At 40.2% G+C, this 22,770-nt stretch overlaps 1 protein-coding gene across 1 annotated transcript in view; it reads right to left on the bottom strand.

The window, feature by feature from the left end:
• The window catches only part of LRIG2 (leucine rich repeats and immunoglobulin like domains 2), a 55,490-nt gene extending 53,513 nt beyond the window's left edge, over positions 1 to 1,977 (bottom strand). The window contains exon 1 of the mRNA XM_007429929.3: positions 1,630 to 1,977. Coding sequence (XP_007429991.2) covers positions 1,630 to 1,847 — 218 coding nt within the window. The 5' untranslated portion in view covers positions 1,848 to 1,977. The remainder of the gene's footprint in view (positions 1 to 1,629) is intronic.
• Positions 1,978 to 22,770: the final 20,793 nt, after the last annotated feature.

Here is a 22,770-nt window from a genome sequence, read left to right as displayed (position 1 = left end):
AACTTAGTTTAATTAGGTTCTAGTATCGAAAAAAGAGAAAGAACGCATCTGTGAATCTTTGCCAGGCCATGCATAATTTTATACTTCTCAGTTATCTCCCCCTTTAGCTGCATTTTTAAAAACCAAATGTCACTTTCACATTTGGGAGTTACCGTTGTAGTTTTTTGAGCCAAACAATAATATTTTCTGGACTGAAACTGTGTACAGTATTCCAAATTTGATAACATCACAGATTTCTATGACAATATTAGCTTTTAAATCTATTTTTAATCCTTTTGCTAATATTTTTTTTATCTTACATAGCTCTCTCATATTGGACTGAGGCACCATGACCTCAAATTCCATTTTCTGGGTGGTTACCATGAGTGTATAAATGAAATTATAGTCAAGAGGTGTGGCCATAATAAATATCACAACAGAGGATGTACATGAGCTTTCTCAAAGTTCTGTAACTTAATCATTAATTTTCTGGAGATAAGGATGAACAGTCAGGTGGTACTGCAGATGACAACTTATTATTCAGAATTTTCAAAACAAAACAAAACCAGAACTGAGGAACACCCCAAAGCAACAGGAAAAATAGAGAACAAAGTGACAAATGTGGCTCAGTTTAACAACATATTAAGTGATATCAATTTGGGCTAAATCAATAAATGCCTAATTTCATATGAAAGGCAAAGAATTTATGCAATTACTCTAAAGCAGCACAATTTTCTTAGGGATTTTTTTGGGCTACAATTTACAGAACTTGTCAGAGCTCACTGTCAACAATCTCGTATCTAACACTCTTGGAGTACATCTTAAAATAATTCTGGGGGCTATCCCTTATTCTGGGCTTCAAAAACCTTTTTTGGGGGGGTGCCTTTGAATCAGTCTTGACTCCTGGTGATTACATGGATAAGTCCATGCAATTTTCTTGGCAACTTTTTTCACAAGTGGTTTGCCATTGTCTTCTTCCTAAAGCTGAGAGAGAGTGATTGGCCCAGGGTCACCAACATGCCCTAAGGCAGGACTAGAATTTGGGTCTGAATGGTCTTAGTCCAGGGCCTTAACCACTAAACCAAACTGGCTGTCTCAGAAATCTGATAGATGTCTTAATATTAGAGTGCCGATTTAAACATCCAACCAAAATAATACACCCCACCAAAAATTTTACTAAGTTTCAAGCAATCTAGCTGAAACTGAAGAGACAGATGGTACAAACTGTCAGGAAAACTACACTGCAGGATTTCCCTTGCTCCCTGAAACTTTTAAAATACTGTGAGTTGATTTTATCCCTATAATTTATAGACTACAAAACCGGAGAGTTAGGAAGAGATAAGGGGAAGAGAAAACTAGGTAGATATTTTGACACAGAGCGAGCCAGCATCTCTGATTCCGCTTCTGCATACAACTCGCTTTGCCTCCCAGTCCAGGTAAACCAACGAAAGGAAGAGCGGAATTCCTCTTTGCGATCATTAGCAAAGAAAACGCTAAAAGCCAGACCTCAGGAGCAAATCTACTGCTACGGAGAAGGAGAAGCACCTGCCAGATCCCCACTCCGCCCTGAAGGAACCAGGTGAAGCCTCCCAGACCCGCTGAGCAACGGGCAGAGACAAGACGCCGCGGCCCGACAGGAGCGATACTCACAGCGCAGTGATGCTGCGAGGCAAAGCTGGAAGCAGGCCTGGTTCTAAGCTCCGGCCGGTGAGGCGGAGGCGGCTGCAATCCAACACACCTCGCCGGCAAGAACAAGGCGCAGCAGCGGCGCAAGGTTCCCCTGCCGCCTCCCGCAGCAGCAGCAGCAGCAGCAGCAGCGGTAACAGCGGCCTGGACGCCCTTGGGCCAATCCCCCCGCCCGGTCGCATTCTCCTTCCCCCTCTTGACCGGGCTCTGCCGCCCCAGAGGTTTAGTCAGGCCGCGCAGCTCAGAGCTGGCCTTCACACACCGCGCCTGCCTGCGCGCAGGCCGAGCCGGGAGGAGTCAGCCAGGGCCTGCTGCGCGCACGCGCACCAAACACTAAAGGAACCGTCGCGAGGAGCGTACGGGAGGGGGAGGGGCCTAAGAGAGGGGAGGGGCTTGGACAGTGACAGTTGGAAGGGCGGAAGCGGGGGAGTTTCTGGGGAAGGGGGAGAATGGGAGATGCGCGTCTATGCTCGGATTTCAAGCTTATGGTTTGCAATGGCCGTTATTTTGGATCAAGCGTAAACTGGGCTGTAATGTTCTCCATCTGCCGTGGGGCAGCCATTTGCTCTCTGTCCTTCCGTTCGTGCTGAGTTTCTCCTTGAGGACCTCATAGGCAGAACAGTAGCCTCCCGCACTTCTTTGACCCTTAAACTTATTCAAAAGTATCATCCTTTTAAATCCGGATTATAACTAAAAAAGGTTATAACTGTAGCTTTAAGTATTCTTGTTTGAAAACGAACTAAATCAAAATCAGTAATAATATTCTACAAAATACTACAGTATGCAGAATACGCTATACAAAATACAGAAAAAAATAGTGATACGAACAATTTGGATCCTGACAGTTTTACATTGCTACACTGTTTATCGGCATCGATTTCACAGCAAAATTATTCGAAGCCAACATTTTGTACTGTTCTAATGCACAAACTGCAGAAATGTAATCTCTGATCTGGTGATGAATTTGAGGAGGCTGCCAGATCTGAGTTGCAAAAATCCGGAGTTAGAGAGTTTCTGTTTGCTGCTATCTTGTGGTCGTCCACGGTTTTACACCCGAGATCTAGTCTCCCTAACTGAAAGGAAATCAATTACAGTAACTATTCACATTTCAAATTCATGTTAGCAATGGATCCATTATTTTTTTCAGTTTAGTTGTTACACTTATACATTCATACATAGTCATCATACTATTCCTTTCTGAGGAATATATGTAATGCCATAAAATCTATGTAATGCCAAGCAGAGCAAATGAGCAAGAAATAGGATTAAAAAACAAATTGACCCCCAACTGGTCACCATTCTTATTCATTTGTATGTCTCCCAATAGCCCAGTCACTTGTAGGTCTTTCACTCTCTCATCTTGTTCTCACCCATCCATTCATGTTATCTAACAGAATAATTTTGTTTTCTGGATCCTGGATCACATTCATTTCAAATGTTGCATGGGTTTTTTTTTTCTCCTAGACTTTCCCCCAATTTCATTATCACCATTCACTAGAGCAGTGTTTCTCAACCTTGGCTGCTTGAAAATGTGTGGACTTCAACTGGCTGGGGAATCGTGGGAGTTGAAGTCCACACATCTTCAAGCAGCCAAGGTTGAGAAACACTGCACTAGATCATATCGTACAGCTATTACCAACCTATGGATTCCTACTTATATATGGCCCCACAACAATCTAAATGAGACCAAGTCATTTTTTTTTTTACATTTGAACTAGTTCATTTATAATTAAATCCACTTCCCTGTTTGTATGTATTCATGAACTCCATAAGATCAGCCCCCTTTGAACAGTTCTGTTATATCCTCTCTGTTTCTTAGTTTCACAGATACACAACCCTGCCTGCCTGCCTGCCTGCCTGCCTGCCTGCCTTCTGCTTTACCACTTATTTCACTTACAGTCCAAGCCACAGTCATCACCAATGGGCCCATTTTTGATCAATCTAGCTTTTCACATAATATTTTTAAATTATACTCATACCACATGTCACATTCCCTGCTAACTGTAAGGATAATAGCAGTCAGTTGTGACACATTTGGGCCAGTATGCCACAAATACAGAGAAAGACCAGCTTTGCTCTAAGGTTTCTCATGTTATTCTATGCAAGCTAGGTTCTCTAATCTAAAGACTGCTTTGCAAACCAGCATACCTGTATTCCACCAAAGAGAAGGTACAGGAAGGTGCAAGTATACTGAGAAGAACATTTCTGAATTGAACGAAAAGCCTATCTTATCCAGGATCCTGCTTCCTACATGAGTCCAACAAAACGCCTCTGGGAAACTTATGGCAGGACATGAGGCCAATACAGCCTCTCATCCATGTTCCCAGCCCATATTATTCTTTTGACCATTCTGAATAATGGTTTTGTTTCTGTGACTTCTCTAATATTTATCTGTTCTGTGTCATTCCATTCCTCTTGTTGTAGGATGCCAGGAACACCATCTATTTTGACTCTTTTAGAATAGGACATTGGAAAAAGCAGTAATTATATTTTTAAGTATCAGCATATATCAAAGTAAATATGGTTTGCCAAATCTTGACTTCAATTAACTATGAATCTTGATTTAAATTTCAAGGACATTCTTGTGTATATTTGAAAAATACGTTGCTTTTGTATTTCAATAAGCTTCTTTCAAGGGGAATATGAGTTAATTCAATCACATACAAAGGACTTCGCATCTTCTGCTGTTACATGATGTACATGAGCTGCATAGCTATATTATTAGCCGTTCCCATTTATAGAGTTACCGTCTGCTCAAAGGGATGATGAAGGGTTAATTTGATGGCTATTAAAGTTTGCAAAAACAAAAAAGGAGATGAAAAAGTAGAGACTTTTTGTAGCTGTTAAGCACCCTATACAAATGAGATCTCCAGATGAGTATTCCATATGGCCCAGAGGAAGAATGGGACAGTTCATCATTTAGGGTATTTCCTGCTCTTCAAGCCCTATCAAGAACTTCCCAAGCAACATTCCATTACATTCTCTGTAAGTGTGCATTGGCAGGACAAGCTAGACAGGTGCTGCCAAAAAAACAGGAAGAGGCTAGTTCCCTTCAGGTCCTTGCCAGGGGTGGGGGCAACCCACCCAGGATGTGGCAACACCCTCTGTTTGATCCCGTGTCTCCAGTATTTATTATGATCTTTCTTGGTTCTACTGTCAGCCTTGTGTGGAAAACAAATAGTTTTCTACCATCTGATTGCTTGCTTGCTTGCTCAAACTTGCTCAGTTTTTCTCTTTCCTCTCCCCCAGGTTTTCTGGAACCTGGCATTCCAGAAACACTGAGCTCTTTGAGATTCCTGCAATAAGTCTGAGAGAGGCAAGTTTATAAACCTTGGTTCTGATTTATGTGTACTTATGTACTATTTTGGTGATTAGGGTTGAAACTTTTTCATTATGTTTTTGCATAATATCCAGTATGTCTGCTAAGTAATCTGGACTTCAGACAGATGAATCTGATGGGGGTTTAGAGGAATCTTATGTCACTTGTATCTCTGTGTATGTGCATGTGTGCGTGTATTGTGGGTACATGCAAAATTCTTCCTTCTTTGCTCACTCTATGAGCACCCCAGCATCTCATTTTCTCTTTCTCTGAAATTCCCCCTCTATAATGTCCCAGCCACTATGACATCCTGATCTTCTGCTGCTTTCTCAGACTTTTTCACTTTTCCCCCTTCCTTCCTATCCTGTGTTGCATTACTTTCCTTTCTCCCACTTTGGTTGTTTGCTATCTTGCAACAACATATTTATTCATGCTTTATTCAATTAACTCCATTCTCTGGATTCACATCACACCCTGAATTAACCACACTGGCTGGATTCATACAATACACTAGGCTAAAATGTGATTGGCTAATTTGTGGTTCAGTGTGTCATGTGCAAACAGGTTTTTCTACCACCTCCTCTAACCTCTTCCTTCCCCTTATCAGTCTTCCCTCCCTCTCCCTGGATCATCTCCTCTACCTTTCTCCTTTTTTATATTTGACATTTACACCAGTCTGTCTCCTCCCCTCTGCCTCACCTCCACTAAGCACTGACAGCAACCTTTGTTTTTCTTTTAGCATTTTAATTGGATAAGTGCAAGCTGCCTGTCATGTTTTTCCCAAAGAGTGTTGGGTTCATAAGGGGCCCAGATACATTTTGAGGAAATTAATATCATAATCAGCTGGAGGAGTGTGCTTTGCTTTGTACACATATATGTATGCATGTGTGTATGTTAGGCACACTTACGTAAAACCAGGCACCCATGAAAGATTAGCTGTGGTCATCTGCCTAAAAGCAGTAGAAGATGGAAGTTTTGGCCCCAGTGACTAGAATTTCTGTGAGTTGCAGTCCCACCACATCTGGAAAGTTGCTTTTATTAATAAATATCATACTCAGTTTCTTAAAATTCATGCCATGCTCACTTACAATTTGATGTCCATGCATCTATACATTTAAGTAGTATAAACATATGGGTAAACTTCAAGTGTATGTGTCTTTTCTACAAAATTGGTTCTGCTCATCTAGTTAGGTTATTTACATTTTCAGCAGCATGGAGCCTGCTACTTCCATGTCTCTGGGATAGCATTCAAAACCACCCTAAGAAAACATGGTTTTGGGCTTTCATCCTTCAGCAATAAGTCGATTAAATCTTGCTACTAAAATCATATATGTAGCTATTGCTACAATTGTGTGACTTTCTTTAGAAATTTTAAAATTGGTTTTATACCTATATAACAATACTGAATCCTAGAGTTTTATTCTTGATCCTAGTTCACACAGCAATTAAGCCTATGCTTTGTCTGGTTTTTACTTGGTGTGTTGTATGAACCCAACCACTGTAGTTTGCAAACTATGATTGATGGGTTAATATGCTATGCCAACCCAGCCACTTGTGGTTTATTCAGTAATCCATGGATCAGCATGATGTGTGAATTGAACCACTGCCTCTCTTTTCCCAAAAGCTGTCTCTTTCTTGCTCCTCTGGTTTCAGATAGATTCTTCTGCTAGGTGACTCCCATTAACTTCTATTAGTCTAGTCTCTATATGTTTGTTTTACCCCTTTTCTTCTTCTATTAAGGAAGTTTTTCTTTTTGCCATTCTTCCACAACACAAGCCTAATTTCTATGGCCCTCATAGCCTCCCAAGATCACCAGCATTCAGCAGCAAGTCACCAATTTTAAACAGTGCCATTTTTCAAGGATTTGGCAGGGGAGATTTAAAATAGGTATGCTAAGCATCAGGTCTACAAGGGGATGCTTCACTTTCATGAATCAAGCAAAGCTATATGGTGAACCACCTCACTTATTTACTTTGACAAAAACTATTGTATTGTCTCTGTGGCACAAAGATTTTTGTGTAGGCAAATCCAATTCATCTCACACAGGCCTAGGATTTGCATTAAAACAAACTCTTGACACCCCACCTCTGGAAAAATAGCTGAAACATTTCAGCCTTCTCCCCTTCAGCGATGTCACTGAATCAGTAGTTTCTCCCAGAGGGTCATTCTTGTCACTTCAGCCACATAAACTGTGGAGGCAGAAAATTTTAAAAAATAATAATAAAAACTGAAAGTATGCCTAGCCAGATGAAATAGTTTTTTTTAAATAATTTGATTAATTTTATATTATGAAAAGAAAGAGCTCACAAAAACATATTTTTATGAACAAACCAAACAGAAAACCTGACACATGTATTAATAACAATTCAGCAACTGAGCATTAAAGCATACAAACCAATATAAAGGTAAAGATGCCCTCTAGTCAAATTCATCTCCTAATGCAGTGTTCCTCATCCTTGGCAACCTAAGATAAGAATTCTGGGAGTTGAAGTCCACAATTGCTAAGGTTGAAAAACACTGTCCTAATGACTAGATGGATGCATCTATGCAGTATTCCTGGCAAGGGTACAGAAACAGTTTGCCAATGCCATCTTCAGGTCTAGATTACAGCCCTGAAAATTCCAGTCCTTTCCCATCCAAGTCCTAACTAGGCCCAACACACAGCTTCTGAGCCCTTACAAGGTTGGCTTTGGCTAGGGGCTGCCATCTGCTGAGACAATAAACTAGTACGTTAAACTCTTTATTATTTAAAAGACAAATTATGTTGAAGAGGAATATGTGGTACAGTGATACTGCTGGCAGTGGCAGCTGACAGAGGAGGGAGAAAAAGGATGGTGCTTGGAAGATTAGGGGTGGGCAAGTTGGTGGGATATACCTCTGGTGGAACAATTATTCCATACCAATGAGTAGAGGAGGCAACAGATAAAGAAAACAGTTTGTTCAGCAGTGATTGTAGGTTCTGTACTGCAGAAGCAGATACCAGCATCAGGACGGTTACAGTACTTACTAACATGCATAGCACAATTTCTCCTTGGTTTCATGACTGCTTTTGCCTTATATGGTTAAGCTTTACCGTTTTGCGTTTTAAAAAGTAACTTTGTTTTCTGTATGGTCTTTTACAATGCTAACTGGTCACTTCCCCATCCTAGCATGTCCTGACATGCATACAGATTTACAGTTATTACCTTGGTTTTTTTGTGCGCGACCTGTCTGTTCAGAGATAATGGAGAAGGGCCTTTAATTTGTTCCCTACATGCCAAAACTAGGATATTGATAGTGGCAGCAGTGGTAGCTGAGAGGTGGAAGGGAAGACAAGGCAAAGTGCTAGGAAGATAAGGGGAGCAGGCACTCTCATGGCAGATGCACACCATGCTGAAAGCTGCTGAAGGAAGGGGAGAAAGAGGGCAAAACATACAGGCTTTCTCTGCATGCCAATATTACCTTACTTGTTCTTGTGAAAATACTATTTAATACAGCGATCTCAGATTTTGGGCTTGAAAAATTTCATTTACCATTTAATGGGCATTAAGTTTTATCCATCACCTTTTCCCCCACGGGGGCTTTAAATCAAGGGTTTACTGTTCATGAATCCAAATTTCTGAACAGTTCTCCTAACAGGACTCCAATAGTAAAATGCTATTTTTAGTAGTAGCATAATAGCATAGAAGAGTAAAATTCAAATATAGAAAGAGAGGTGAATTCTTTAAACCATTATATAATTGATGGAAAATGGGTATATTTTCTGTCTTGTAGTATCAATGTTAGTCATACATATTTTAATATCCATTTCCATTATTTTCCTATTATTTTCCAAGGTGTTACTACATAGAACAAAAGAACAAACGTATATATAAAAAAGTAATAATTCTTCTAAAACAGAATTAATGTGTGAATCAAAGGACCCACTATAGTGCATGACTGCTTCATATGAACCAATGTTGCATTTTAAGTACAGTACTGTTACCTGAATCCATGCTTAAACTTTAAATTGCCACTCCTGTTTAGCAAGATAATCCTCAGAAAATTTCTTCTGAATTATATAAGCCTCTTTTGTACCTCATCTCTTTCATCTAAATAGTTAAATCAGGGTAGGCAGAGTTTTGTTGCACTCCCAGTACCTATGAGGATGGGGCTACAGCTGCAGGTAGAAGTGGATCACCTCTGCTGTTTCTCATCTTCTATTCTTCTGTTATCCATTTAGGATAGATTTTCAGAGGACAGGTATTAGGTGTATTTGAACAGATATGAAATGGTCACTGTCCTAAACTCCATTTAGTCTCTCTCTCTCTCTCTCTCTCTCTCTCTCTCTGTGTCTCTCTCCAGAATCTGTTCTTAAATAAAAATGTAGTAATAAACCCATATGTGGTCAGTATAATTACAGGTTGCAAGTGATTAATTTAGCATAGAATCACAGAATTATAGAATTGAACCCTCTACAATGTTCAGGAATCATCTTTTCCAATTGGCCATTGATTGCAGATGATGAGAGGATGATGAATGAATGCCACATGATTGTCTGAACTCCTGTACCTAAAATGTCTAGAAAAGAGTTGTGCAGTCTCCTGAACTGATGGTAGTCCCTTACAAGGAACAAAATGAGCCATCTTGATAAACAAATCTACTACTTCCAAAATGGTCATGAAATTGCAAAATCAATAACAACATCCAGGAAAACTGTATCCCATGATCCAGAAAGAGGGGGAAGCAGCTGGAACAAACCAGACAGCTTAGCTGTAAAAGTCTTAGCCCACTGACAGACTTGACAAAATGAAACATGGTTTTTGACATCAGCTGTCACTCTTGGCCCCCAAAACTCCCTGAGTGCAAGATGCATCATGCTGAACACTCCCTCATTTTATTGTCATGGCAAAGTTGTAACAACTTTGCCCTGGGAGGAAGAGGAACATATAAATGACCATGGTGAAACAAACATCCTTGATGGATCCTTGGAGATCATCCATCTAAGCTCTGACATATGTTGCAAGTGATTTGATCCAACAGATCTGCTGCATGCTTCCCTGCCCCTAGCCTCTCTGAAATATTTCTTCTGGGAGAGAGGGTAGTTTTCTTCTGTTTCAAGATTGTGGTAGATGGCCAGGAAATATCATATTCAGGCTAGCATGAGAATGCAACTAGCAGCTTATTAAGTGAACTAAGAACATACAGTAGATCCTACAAAACAGAAACGGGAGAAAAATTGTGCCCACCTGAACTGATGTGAAGTGAGGGTCTATGCCTTCTGCAAGTGTTCCAAATTATTGTCATCTATGAATTCATGTTTGGGGCAGGATTTCTTTATTTCTTTAGATCCTAGCCCTGCCTGATTCCAGAGCAACTTCATTGTTGGAATACAGTTTTTATGGCCAGCAAGTCTTTATTGACAAGAGCATTATATAAAATATATATTTTCTCTCAGCTGAGAGAAGGAGTCTGGAGTAAAAGGGGCAAAGGAGAAGATCCTCCCTCTGTTGAAGTCTGCAGAACAGCTCCCTAAGCAGAATCCATTGCTTCAGTTTGCACTGCATCTGCCTATGCTCCATAGCGCCTGCATGTGGCACCCTGCTTGCCTGGGTCTCCTGCCTCTTCCCACTTAACAACCCATGCAGTCCTGTGGTTACGACAGCAACCAGGACTGCCAGGATTGCCATCATTAAGTGATGTGGTCATGTGACATTGCACTTTACGATCACATTGCTTAGCGACAGAAATACTGGTCCCAATTGCCGTCGTAACCCGAGGATTACCTGTACTGCCATCTACCTTACTGGACAGCCAATTTAAGAAGGCTCCTTATGAGGAACAAGCGTGTCCATATAAGTCATGTGCAGTTGAAACAGCTAGTTACATCTTTACCACAAGTATTATCAGGATGTATGGGACAAGCTCATTTCCCATTCCGTATCAGACCTTCTGGATCACACAGATAATTACTGTCAAATAAACATCCAGATTCTGTAAAGCACTATATAAAGCCTGACATGAGATAACAGCAGGCTCCTTGTGATATTAATATAAAATTAACGGTTTGGGATATATGTACCTGGATATAGTTACTCCTTTTGCTTACTGTTTGTCTTACTAAGATTACTTATTAAGATCTTTTTTGTTCAGATATAAAATTTTATTCACTCATACTGCCACCTAGTGACTGCATGGAAATTGATAATAAGCAATCTCCTCAAGTAATAGTTGTTTTTAATTCCAGCCATGCTGCCCTACCCAGTCCCAGATGTTATTGGAAATATGTATTTTAATAGGAGCTTTACTTTTATTCATATGTGCATGGACATAGAAGCTTATGTCACCAACCACAAGTGAATGGAAATTCTTTGCAAGGAAATACCTTCCTGTTCAGGGCCTTACTGTCTTTCATGCAGCCTGTCCAAGCAATATATAGGATTGTCTCCTCTCCTTTTCCTTTTTATAATTTTTATTAAGAGATATTTTGCAATAATAAAAGACAAGCATACAGTATAAAGCTATAGAAAAGAAAAAGAGTGAAGAAAGATATAAAACAACTAAGTGAAAAAAGAAAGTAAATAGGGGGGGAGGGGGAAGAAAAGAAAACATATACAGGTACTCCTCAAGTTATGACGGCAATTGGGATCAGAATTTCCATCACTAAGCATGTGGTCATAAAGTGCAATGTCACGTTACTGCATTGCTTAGTGACAGCAATCCCTGAAGTCTCTATTGCCATTGTTAAGCAAGGATCTTGGTTTATTAAGCAAGCATCACCTCACAACTTCCTGCTGGCTTCCAACAACCAAAGTCACTGGGGAAGCTGGCAAGAAGTCACAAGTCCCAGGTGGTTTGCAAGCAGTCCGGCAGGCAGGCAAGTGGCTGCTGCCAGGTGGGAGAGGGAGTGAGGGGGTGCACATGTGGCCTTGGAGCACAGCATGAGTGCATCAGGGCTTGGGGTGGCTGCTGCTGGGTGGGAGAGGGTGCGCAAGTGGCTGGGGAGGCACAGCGTGAGCACAGTGAGGCTTGGGGAGGATGTGCAAGGGTGTGGGGATGGCAGGGAGGCACAGCACAAATGCAAGCATGGTGGGGCTTGGAGTGGCTGCTGCCTGGTGGGAGAGGGCTGGAGAGGTACAGTGCAAGTGCAGCGAGGCTCACGGAGGGTGCATAAGGGTGTGTGAGGGTGCATGACTGGCCTGGAAGGGTATGCAAGTGTCTGGGAGGGCAGGGTGTGAGTCCAGTGAGGCGCGGGGAGGGTGTGTGGGTGGAGGAGAGGAAACTTATCTGAGCAACTTGCGGCCTTCCCTGCTAGCTTCCCCACTGACTTTGCTTGGGGAAGCCAGCACGGAAGGTAGCAAATCACAATCATGTGACCCTGCGATGCTGCGACCATCGTAAGTGCGAGACAGTTGCCAAGCACCCAGATTGCAATCACATGATCATGGGGGTGCTGGGACAGCCAGAAATTTGAGGACCGGTCATAACTTGTATGCACCCATTGTAATTTCAAATGGACACTGAACAAATGGTCGTTAACCGAGGACTACCTGTATAAAGAAGTGGCTTCCAATCTTCTTTACAGCAGTTACAAATGAATTTACCATCTATCCTCCCTCTTTAAGATTACATCATACTTTTCTTTTTCCCATATTCTATCCTTTCTAATATCAGATCCATGTTACCAACTCATAAAGGGTTTCCAATCACTAATAAATGTAGTTATTGTTCTTTCTCTAATCAAATAAGTCAATTTTGCTAATTCTGCTAATTCTGTCATATTCACCAGCCATTCCTCCATTGTAAGTATTTCAGAATCTTTCCATCTTTGTGCATATAATAATCTTGCTGCAGTTACCATATACAAAAGCCATCTTTCACGAGTCATTTCTAGTTGACTATCCATAAGTCCCAAAAGAAAAAAATTCTGGTTTCAGATGAAGATTGGTCTTTAAAATTCTTTGTATCACTGTATGTATTTGTACCCAAAATTTTCTAGCTTTTTTACAAGTCCACGATGCATGGTAAAATGACTCTTTGTGTTTTCCACATTTCCAGGATTGTCTCTTCTTTTGAGAAAGAAAATAAACCTGGCACTCTGTGCTTCTATACGTAGCTCTTGCCAGAAGTTTTAGCCTGTATTTTCAGCACAACAGGGTCCCAGCTTGACTGTTTCTCTCCATAACCTTCGTTTCCCACATTTTAATTTTGCCCCACAGCCAGAACTGGTATCCTTAGGACTAAGCAAGCCCCACAGGTGGTGATATCTGCTTTAAGGCCAGTTCTTCTCTCGCCATCCAGGACCTGCGTTTCATAGCAGATGTTCTTGAGTAGCTACTACATCCCCAGTGCTGCCAAGTAATAGCCTTTGGGCACTGTGTTCGTTGCAGCTTGCCAAAGATACTGAGTATACAAAGCTACCTAAGACATCAAACCCAATCTTACTGTTGTGCCCACTTTATCCCAACCTAAAAGAAAATGGTAACCACAAACAAGTTCCACATTTACCAGTAGTTTCTTATGCCCCCCCCCCCCATTTTTTCTTTCTGTAGTAACCTGCGTTGAAAAGCTGAGTTTGACTTGAATGGTTTTCCAGTTATACTGGCTCTTGGCTTAGTCTTTATCTTGACTGCCACTACTGTTAAGCTGGCTTTGTCTCATTTCAAGGTACATCAACATGATTCAATCCAGCCTTTCAGCCAAGGACCCCCCAAATGACCACCAGGAGCACAACTGTTTATTTATTTATTTTATTTTTAAAAACATTTATATGGCTGCCTATCTTAAGCCAAACTCTGGGAAAATCACAACCCAAGGATAAAAACAAACAATAAAACAAAAGCAGTAAAGCCAAAACAAGAAAGACCTGGTGCCACAGCTAAACTTTCCAATGCAGCCCACAACATACTCCTCCCATGCCAATCTCACCCTATCCCAGCACTTGGGGTAAAGCCAGATTTTAAGTGATTTTTGGAAGGTTAAAAGAGTAGGGACCTGCTGGACCTTGGGGGAAGGGTATTCCATAGGGCAGGGTTGCCATGGAAAAGGCATGCTTCTTGAGTCCCGTAAGATGGTAGCACTTAAGGGAAGGGACACGGAGTATACCTACCCTAACCGATCTAGTGGTATGGGAAGATGTCCTCAGGGAGAGGCAGTCCTGCAAGCTGATTGGAGCAATAGTAAAAAAAAAAATGTCCATACATGAGGAATATTAAAAATTTCATTTACCTATTATTATTTTCTGAAATGAAATAGTGTGTCTCAAAAAAGACATGTGACTCTCTAATGGAGATCCACTATAGGACCATTGCCTTCAAAGTATAAGATTTCCTAGCTGCACCACCAACCTTTCTGCAAGTTGGATGCATTTTAATGCAGAAAGGTCTAATTGAAACTACATCTTTGAGATGGTATGAAAGCAAGCACTTACCTTGAACCGTCTTATATCGGATCTTATCTTCAGATTTCCACTAGAGGTCATGAACATTCCAATTTTGCTTAAACTGTGGTACAATCAATAAGTGATATTCCAGAGGATGCTATCAGTTTATTCCAGGAATAATAGCAAAATGTTTTATGTTGCTTAAAAAGAATCAGACTTCTTGTAGCATAAGCTTTTGTGAACTAGTCAGGATTATAAGATGCATGAAATATCCTCAGCTGACAGACACTTTAAAATTCTCACCTGCTTATAAATGAAAACATTGGAAATGGGATGCAAGGGTTAAATAGAAACCTGATAATTGTGACAGCAATGTAGGCTGTTGGAAAGGTTATGGCAGGCTAGACCTTTAATGTGGAGTCCTTGGGGTTTAACTAACCCTAAGCTTATAATCCTGACTAGTTCATTCTGAACTTCAGGAAGAGGCTTTAGTCCTGAGGTAGTTGACTGACTATTGCACTGGACATTATTTTTTTTTCATGGGAGTATTATGGCTAATTAATTGGGGACATTTAATATGTATGGCACACTTTGCACTAATACGGCTGCAACTGAATCACTTTTCATAATGTTGCTTTATGCAGCCCCTGACATCTGTCAGGTGGAATATGCATTAAAACGTTTTGTGCAACTTTGACAGAGAATTCGTATCAGTCATAAAAACATACTTTACAAAGTGGCTTTCAGTGTTTGTGGCAGGAGGGGTAGCTTAAATCCTGAAGTATGGGATGGAAAACACTGGATGATCACTAGACATCAGGAAAAGATACAGAAAATTCTAATTCTTTGCTTTCATATAGTGGTTGCCCAGCTTTTGTTGACAGCATGCTGAGTGGGGAGGAAATGGAAAGGGAGAGACAGAGAGAAGAGGAGAAGGAATAGGGAGGGAGGGAAAGAGATAGTCTGACCTACTTTGGACTGTGGTACTATCAACTACTGGTGGCAGTCCTAAAAGTCAGACTTATATGTTGTGCTGAGCTGTGGATTCATGTGAATTGGCTACAAGAGGCTGTGTTCACAAAACCTTCTAAGCAATAAAATATAGTTAACTATCCACAGTGGCTGGGCCCATACAACACACTAAACTGATATCAGACAAACCACATTATGCCTTAGTATGATGTGTGAGCCCAAGCACTCACTGTCAGCAGTGACCCCAATTTAAGGAGAGTATTTCTATGATTCTCTAAGCCATGTCAGTATATTAATGGAACTAGTTATATCACTTTCCCACATATCCCATGTGGCTTTTTAATCATGGTCAGTGGCTTATCGAAGGCTAAGTGTGTTGGCCAAACCTTGGTCACCATTTCTGGGTAGTATTAGTTGGAATGTGAAATCATAGTTAATTTTAGTTTCACATTCTGATTAGTGCTAACTGGAAATGTGCTTAGCTACAGAAAGCCTCAGACTATGGTTAAACAGTTGTATAGAATCAGGGGTGGTAAAATGACAGCATAGGCTGATCCTGTTAATCTACTATAGTGATTTAGTGACTCATGGAATACTCAAGGAACGTGGCCCTCAATAAAAAAGACGTTCCCCAGCCCTGTTTTATATTTACTGGCATTAAGCCTTATGGTATCTCTAGGCACCAGTAGATGGCACGAGAGGGCTAATAGCGGGGCTTTCGTCATGATGACCTAGAGAGATTCTCTGAATAATATTTCTCAGTGTTTTTTTAACTTCTGAAAATTTGCTTGGCCCTTCCCAACTTTGCATAGATGAGAATCCAGAGATCTTCGCAGCCACTTGTCTTAATGCAACCTGCTGCTTGTATACTGTACAAGTGACACTAAATCAAAGCATGGCTACCAATATGGCAATAAGAACGAAAGACCTTTCTAAACTATTTTTAAACCTAGGAAGAACACAATGCCTCTCTTCTTTCCAAGCCATAGACACCAAAAACAGCATGTCTAGTATGTCCAGAATGTGGAGTTCTTGGGGTTCTCTGAGCTTGGTTGTTTTCTTGCAAACATTTTGTTACCCAGCTAGGTAACATCTTCAGTGTTAGAATGGAATGGGGTTTGCTCTCTGTTTATATACAGTGGCATGCCCTGCCTGTGTTGGTGGGGGTGGGGGTTTTGTTTTGTTTTATTTTTCCCCCCTCTGGTAGTTCCTTGATTAGGGTATTGTTTACTGCATGATTGTATGTCTGGTGATAATCTTGGTATTAATCTCTGCTTATCTGGGTAACGATAACAGTGGAAAATACATATTAATATCTGCTTGATATTAGTTGATTTAATGCTTCAGTTAGAATCTTCTGACTCTAATTCTAATCCTCTAGTTTCCTTTCTTATCACTGTAGTTATATAATATAAATTCTAATATAAAGTAATATAATATACATTGCTAAAATATTATTTGCAATTTAGGAACAAAAAAGATGGATAGATGACAAATACTGCCACACTGCCACATCAGGTATTGATTGATTAATCTAGCCTTCACAATCTTGTTATCAGATATGTTGGTCACACTAAGACATGGTGTGTTGAATAAGCCATTCCACATTAAGTCCTAAAGCATACTTTACAGACCATAGTGGCTGAGTTCCCATCCTGAAACTGAAGAAAAACAAAAGGTATCAAAAGTAATATTTTTAAAAAGCAAATGGAAATGGCATTAACATTCATATTTATACATCTACATGTAGAATATACTGTATGCTTTGAGAGAAAGAACTCTGTGAGTAGAATCACAGAGTATCTCAAGATATCCATAGAGAGAAAGAAGTGTGGTCCCACCTTACAATGAACATCAGACTGAACAGTGGCATTCAGATATGACAGAATTATAGAAGTTAAACCATCCTCTACTGCCAAAAGGAAAAGATTCTCTGAAGCATACCGTTTATTATCCTCCAGAGTCTATACATTCTAATTAGATCATGTTACCTTTGTTTAAGTCCCATTCTACGCTGTAGATTCTGTATTTTTCATTGTAAATTATTTTACAGAAAATGTGTGGCTATTAATGAGTTGGATTCTGGATCACACTTTTTACTCCAATGAGATGTTGGCATAAATTTAATTTTAAAGTTTCAAATAAGAGCCTTAGTAGTTCAGACATATCACTTATGAATAAACTCAAAGCCAGACATTGACACATATTTTTCCTTACTTCAAACTTCTTAGAAGAAATAGCTTCTGACTTTTAGGAAAATATGAACCACTGAGGATCACCTTTCAGGCTTCCTATCTACCAGGGCTGCTAAAATGGTTTAAATGCAGCATCCCCCTGGAGCTCAGACTTCTTTCCACTATGACTAGAGATTTAAGAATATTTCTTAAAGCGACTCACTGACACCATATCTAAACTTGTTGGCATAAAAAATTGCTTAAGTTGGTATTACGACAGTGGTTTCTGCTTCCTCCTGTTTTGGTCCACTCCTTAAACTGACAGCAATTCAAGAGGTAAGATAAATATTATTTGGCAACTAAATGAATCTGAGCAATGTAGATATCTTTAATGAGAAAGAATGGTTTCCTCAGAGACCAAAGAATAAAGAGAGAGAGAGAGAGATAAAACTCTCCAGCTAAATTTTAAATTATTTTCTCCATGTAAGTTTTTACTTTTTGCTCTCTTTGTGTGGTTAGTATATTTTAATTTTACAGTGGTACCTCTACTTACGAACGCCCCTACTTACGAAATTTTTGAGATACGATCAGCTCCAGCCCCAAAAATTTACCTCTACTTACAAACTCGCCTCGACTTACGAGCCATTTTCCGCCCATGCCACGTGGTCCGCAGCCATTTTTCCGCCTGTTCCATGTAGTCTGCGGCCATTTTCTGCCCGTTTCACGTGGTCCGCAGCCATTTTTCCACCCATTCCACGTGGTCCGCGGCTGTTTTTCCGCCCCTGACATGTGCTCCGCAGCCATTTTTTCCACCCTGCTGCGTGGTCAGCGGCCGTTTTTCTGCCCCTGACGTGTGGTCCGCAGACACCGGAACGGATTAACGGTAATTACATTGAACCTTATGGGAAAATTTACTTCGACTTGCGACCAACTCGACTTGCGATCAAAGTCACGGAACGGATTAAGTTTGTAAGTAGAGGTACCACTGTATATATATTTTAATTTTTAATAATGTTCTAAAATATTTTTATGATTGTTTTTTAAGTATTTGTTGTTTTATTCTATTGTTGTATGCCACCCAGAGTCACCCAGAGATGGGTGACCATATAAATGTGATTATAATATAATATAATATAATATAATATAATATAATATAATATAATATAATATAATATCTAGTTCAGTATGAGGGCAAAATGTTGAAATCAATCTCACAATACCAAAAGTGGGAGGGAAGGGCTTGACTTTCAGCTAAAGGAAGCAGATATAATTTAGTCATTTATCACACAGAAAGACAGCAGCCATTCCACAGCAGGGATAGTGACACAATGACTGACACATGTAGCTGTACTACATATTGGTGGGTATTTACTGGTATTTCTTTATTCTGCTTCAATGCTTAGCTCTATTAATTTATTTACAGAAACACTGTATTCTACCTTTTGACCTTAATAAACATCTTCTTACCACTTCCCTGCAGATGGTTCATACAGTATATTACAAACCTGGAGGAGAGATCATTGAAAACCTCTGGACATCCTACTCTGACCAGACGGGGAGTTTTTAGCCCTACTAAGCTGGAATTCTTCCATTGCCCAGCCCTGGGGGGGGGGGGGACTGAAAGGAAGACACATTGGTTCTTCCTTCCCAAAACCCAGAAATACAGAACTCGAGAAACAGGATGCCACTCCTGAAACATAAGGGGTAGCTGTGTAACCATGCAGTCTTGCACAGAGGGAAAGCTTTATTGAGAAATGAAGCCAAACTGTAGATTAGGAAGAAGCATTTCAAATCACTCAAAGAGACTGTCTTAATGAAATGAAGGTTGAAATTCCTCTTGCAGTTTCCAAAATTATTTATCCCAAGACTTGCATTAAAGATACCTAACTGAAGTCTGTTTAATTTTTGCTTCCTTGAACTTGCCAGCTGTTTGGGACTTGACAATTGTACCACTGTGGGCTCTGATGCTACAGTGATCAAAGTAAAGGGAATAGGTTGTTCCCTTGTTTCATTATAGGTCCATAGAAATTTTGTGGCAATGAAGAACTGGTAGATTAGACTCTTAGAAGAAAGGTGTATCGTTCACTGAAACTTTGTAGCTATGTTTCAACCTGCTTTCTTAAATATATTTGTAAAGGGTCAGAGGGAGGGGAAGGGAACCATTGCAGTACATTGGGCATAGAGAGGAACAGAACAGAGAGTACTTCTCACCCAGCCTGGGCAGAAACCAAAAGAGCGCCCGTTAGGAGATGCAAAGGTAGAACAGAGGCGTGGTGGCAGAAAAGGTGGAAAAAACAGGATAGCCAGGAAACTTTATTCCATGGTCTTTATGATTCATTGCTATACCAACCGGAAGGACAGAAAGGAAGCTGCTGACCAGCTGAGAACATTGCAGCCCAGCAGTCCAGGGTGAAATGTCATTCTGCGGAATGAGCTGTTACTCCCAGAGTAACTGGGAGTTGTACAGCATACAAATGTGATAAATGAATGAATCAATGGATAAACAAATAAAAGCCGCTGATAGGGAGGAGGCATGCCAGACACTGAAGCTAATGGGAGTTGAAGATATTCCTGGACTGGACTGAAGTTCAGTAGACTTACTGTTCAAGTGCTTAAGACAGCTCAGGAATGAAAAATGTTATGCAGGTGCATTTGCAATGGGCTGGGAATGGGTGGAGTATGGTGTTATCCATTCCTGCACTCAAGAAATGGTGGGTGGTTCACACTGGAGACGGGAGAAGCAGAAAGTGCAGATCTAGCCTAAGGACAGAAAAGGACTTTGTACAATGGTCTTACTTTTCAGTCTGCATCAGTGCTGTATATTAGTCTCAGACCAGTTCTATACTCTGCCAAGAAGAACTTGGACTTTTTTTTTCTCATAAAATGCCAAACAGATAGAGAGGTTTTTCTCTGCATGCAAAACTTATTTTTAAGTGGATGGCTGGATTCCAGCTAGGCTATAGAATAGTTAATTTTGTGAAAACTGGCGGGGATGTATTTGGTTAGTCAGACCCCTCACTTTAAAAATTTCCTGAAGCTGCAATGGGATCCAAAGGGCATTTTGTTTCACAAACTTAAAAGCTAGATCGAAGTTCAGTCAAACACAGGCTACACAGTTGGACTGAACACAAAATATGTGAATCTGTCCCTGATGACGTTTTTCTGAGAACATGGTTACAAAATACACAATTCTAACCTTAAGAGAAGCACATTGCCCCTGATGAACTTCCACTTCCACTTTGCTAGGGCTAGCGAAAAATCCAGGCAACCACTATATGGCAGCAAACAGGTAGATTTTCCCATAGCTCTTGGTTATCTGGATTTGTGTAGTCTACATCTGATAGCTGTAGGCTTTGCTGCATGCTCCCTTCCCCCCCAGACCTGAGTATGATCAGATTTTACTTATCATTGTCCAAATGCTAAACATTATAAAAGTTTCACAATAATTGGCCTTTGAGCTTTTTCCCCATCTTGGAGTCCAGTAAGTCCAGTACTGTAGTAGGTAAGATAAATTGTCTTCAATACCAGGGCCTGAAAGCCATAATTTCTATCACAAAATGTATTTATTCCACAATGAATAGTGCTTAATGTGGGTAGCAAAACAAAGGTAAAAACATTAAAGACCAATACAAGCAAAATTAAAAACATAATCCAAAAATTACTAAAAGATTAATAAAAACAGCACATTAATAAGAACAACCCTACCCATCCAGCAAGCTAGCATGTATAATAAAGGCTTGGTTTTTTTTTTAATCTGCTAGAAGAAAGACAATAGGAACTTAAGCTGCCCTTCTGCATTGTGTCCAAAGACTTGGAAGATCCTCTGAGATATTGGTAATAAGACCGAGATATGAGCTAGGAACAAAGTCCCTCAACCATACAGAAAAATCCCATATGGCCTCTATACATGTTTCTTTTGTGCTTATTAGCAATGTTGAGGACCTAAATAGCAGCCATACAGTCAGCAATTGTTTAAGAAGTTAGGTTGTGCTGTGTGAATGTGTGTGTTAGAGAGAGATTATACACATGTGACTATGCTATGGGAAACTAGCTTTCTATATGTGTGTGTATGAATATTCAATTTATACGTGAAATAATTGTATTTTTTTAATCTAATATTTTATTGTCTGTAAATTTGGGTGCCACTCATTTAAACCTTAATTGAAAGATTTTATTTAATGCAAATTGCCTTGAAACTAGGCTCTAGGGCAGCAAATGGTATATAAATTTTGAATGATCCTCAACAATCACGCATAGATTTTTTTTTTTAATGCAATGCTATGTTAATCATTAGATGGCTTGAAAGGAACATTCTGGGTGTTGTAATTCAACAGATTGGGGAAATCAGACAGGGAAGACAGTCCATATCTAATGCCAATTTTTATGAAGTCTAACGCACCAGTGAAAACAACAATAGTGCAGAACTCACATAGAGGAATTAGGAGATGCAAGGATATAAGAATCTTACATGAGAATTTAATTCCAGTTTAAGGACAATGATTTAGTGATCTTATTGAGGGCTGATGACTATGTATTCTGGGAGGTTTTACATGTAATTCATCTTCTAGCTGTTAGTATTTATAGTTTTTCCCAAGATCTGCTTTTCATATCTTTCTACTGCTTCAACAAGAAATTCAACAAGAAAAAATTAATGAATACTACACCAGTCTTTGGCAAATACAATACTATTTGTATTGACACGTAAGCCCATAGATGCCTGAATTTAGGCTGGACAGTCCATATTTGTAAAACTTTGCCCCTCTGGTGAATTCACCTTTGGTCCCTGTTTTGTCTGCTGTGCTCCTGTTTCTGACATCTTGTGAGAGGCAACTTGGAGGGAATAAGAGCACCTGCAAATGTGAGACTGACTTGGCTGATCTCCAATTTGGTCTGCATAGCAGTGCGGTGGAAGGTCTGGATGGAGAAGGGGTTAGGCCACAGCTGGGGCTGCTATGGCCTGCTAGTAAAAGACCCCCAAATCTACCTGTGTGTTTGTGTGTGTGTGTGTGTATGTGTGTGTGGAGGGGGAGAAGTCAAGAAAAACAAAGATGTATATGCATGAAGGAAAAAAGTGTGTATGTCTGTGTGAGGAAATGCAGAACAGTTTGGGTGTCAGAGTAAAGTATGCTACTTACTTAAATGGAATATAAAGGGAGAGGTATATTGTAACATTTTGCCCAGAGCCCCAAGGGCTATTTTTGCTACCACATCATCTTGGGGTTCAGATGCTTATCATAAGTTTTCCAGGCCCTTAGTTTTGGTATTAATTCATTATCATTGGAGGATGGGTGGTTGATAGC

This window comes from Python bivittatus, unplaced genomic scaffold, assembly GCF_059951505.1.
Source record: "Python bivittatus isolate LINGU-HERP-01145 unplaced genomic scaffold, Pbiv_v1 ctg000700_np1212, whole genome shotgun sequence".
In the NCBI taxonomy this organism is placed as follows: Eukaryota; Metazoa; Chordata; class Lepidosauria; order Squamata; family Pythonidae; genus Python; species Python bivittatus.
Note: the sequence above shows the minus strand (reverse complement) of the source record. Positions and strands in the feature narration are given on the sequence as shown.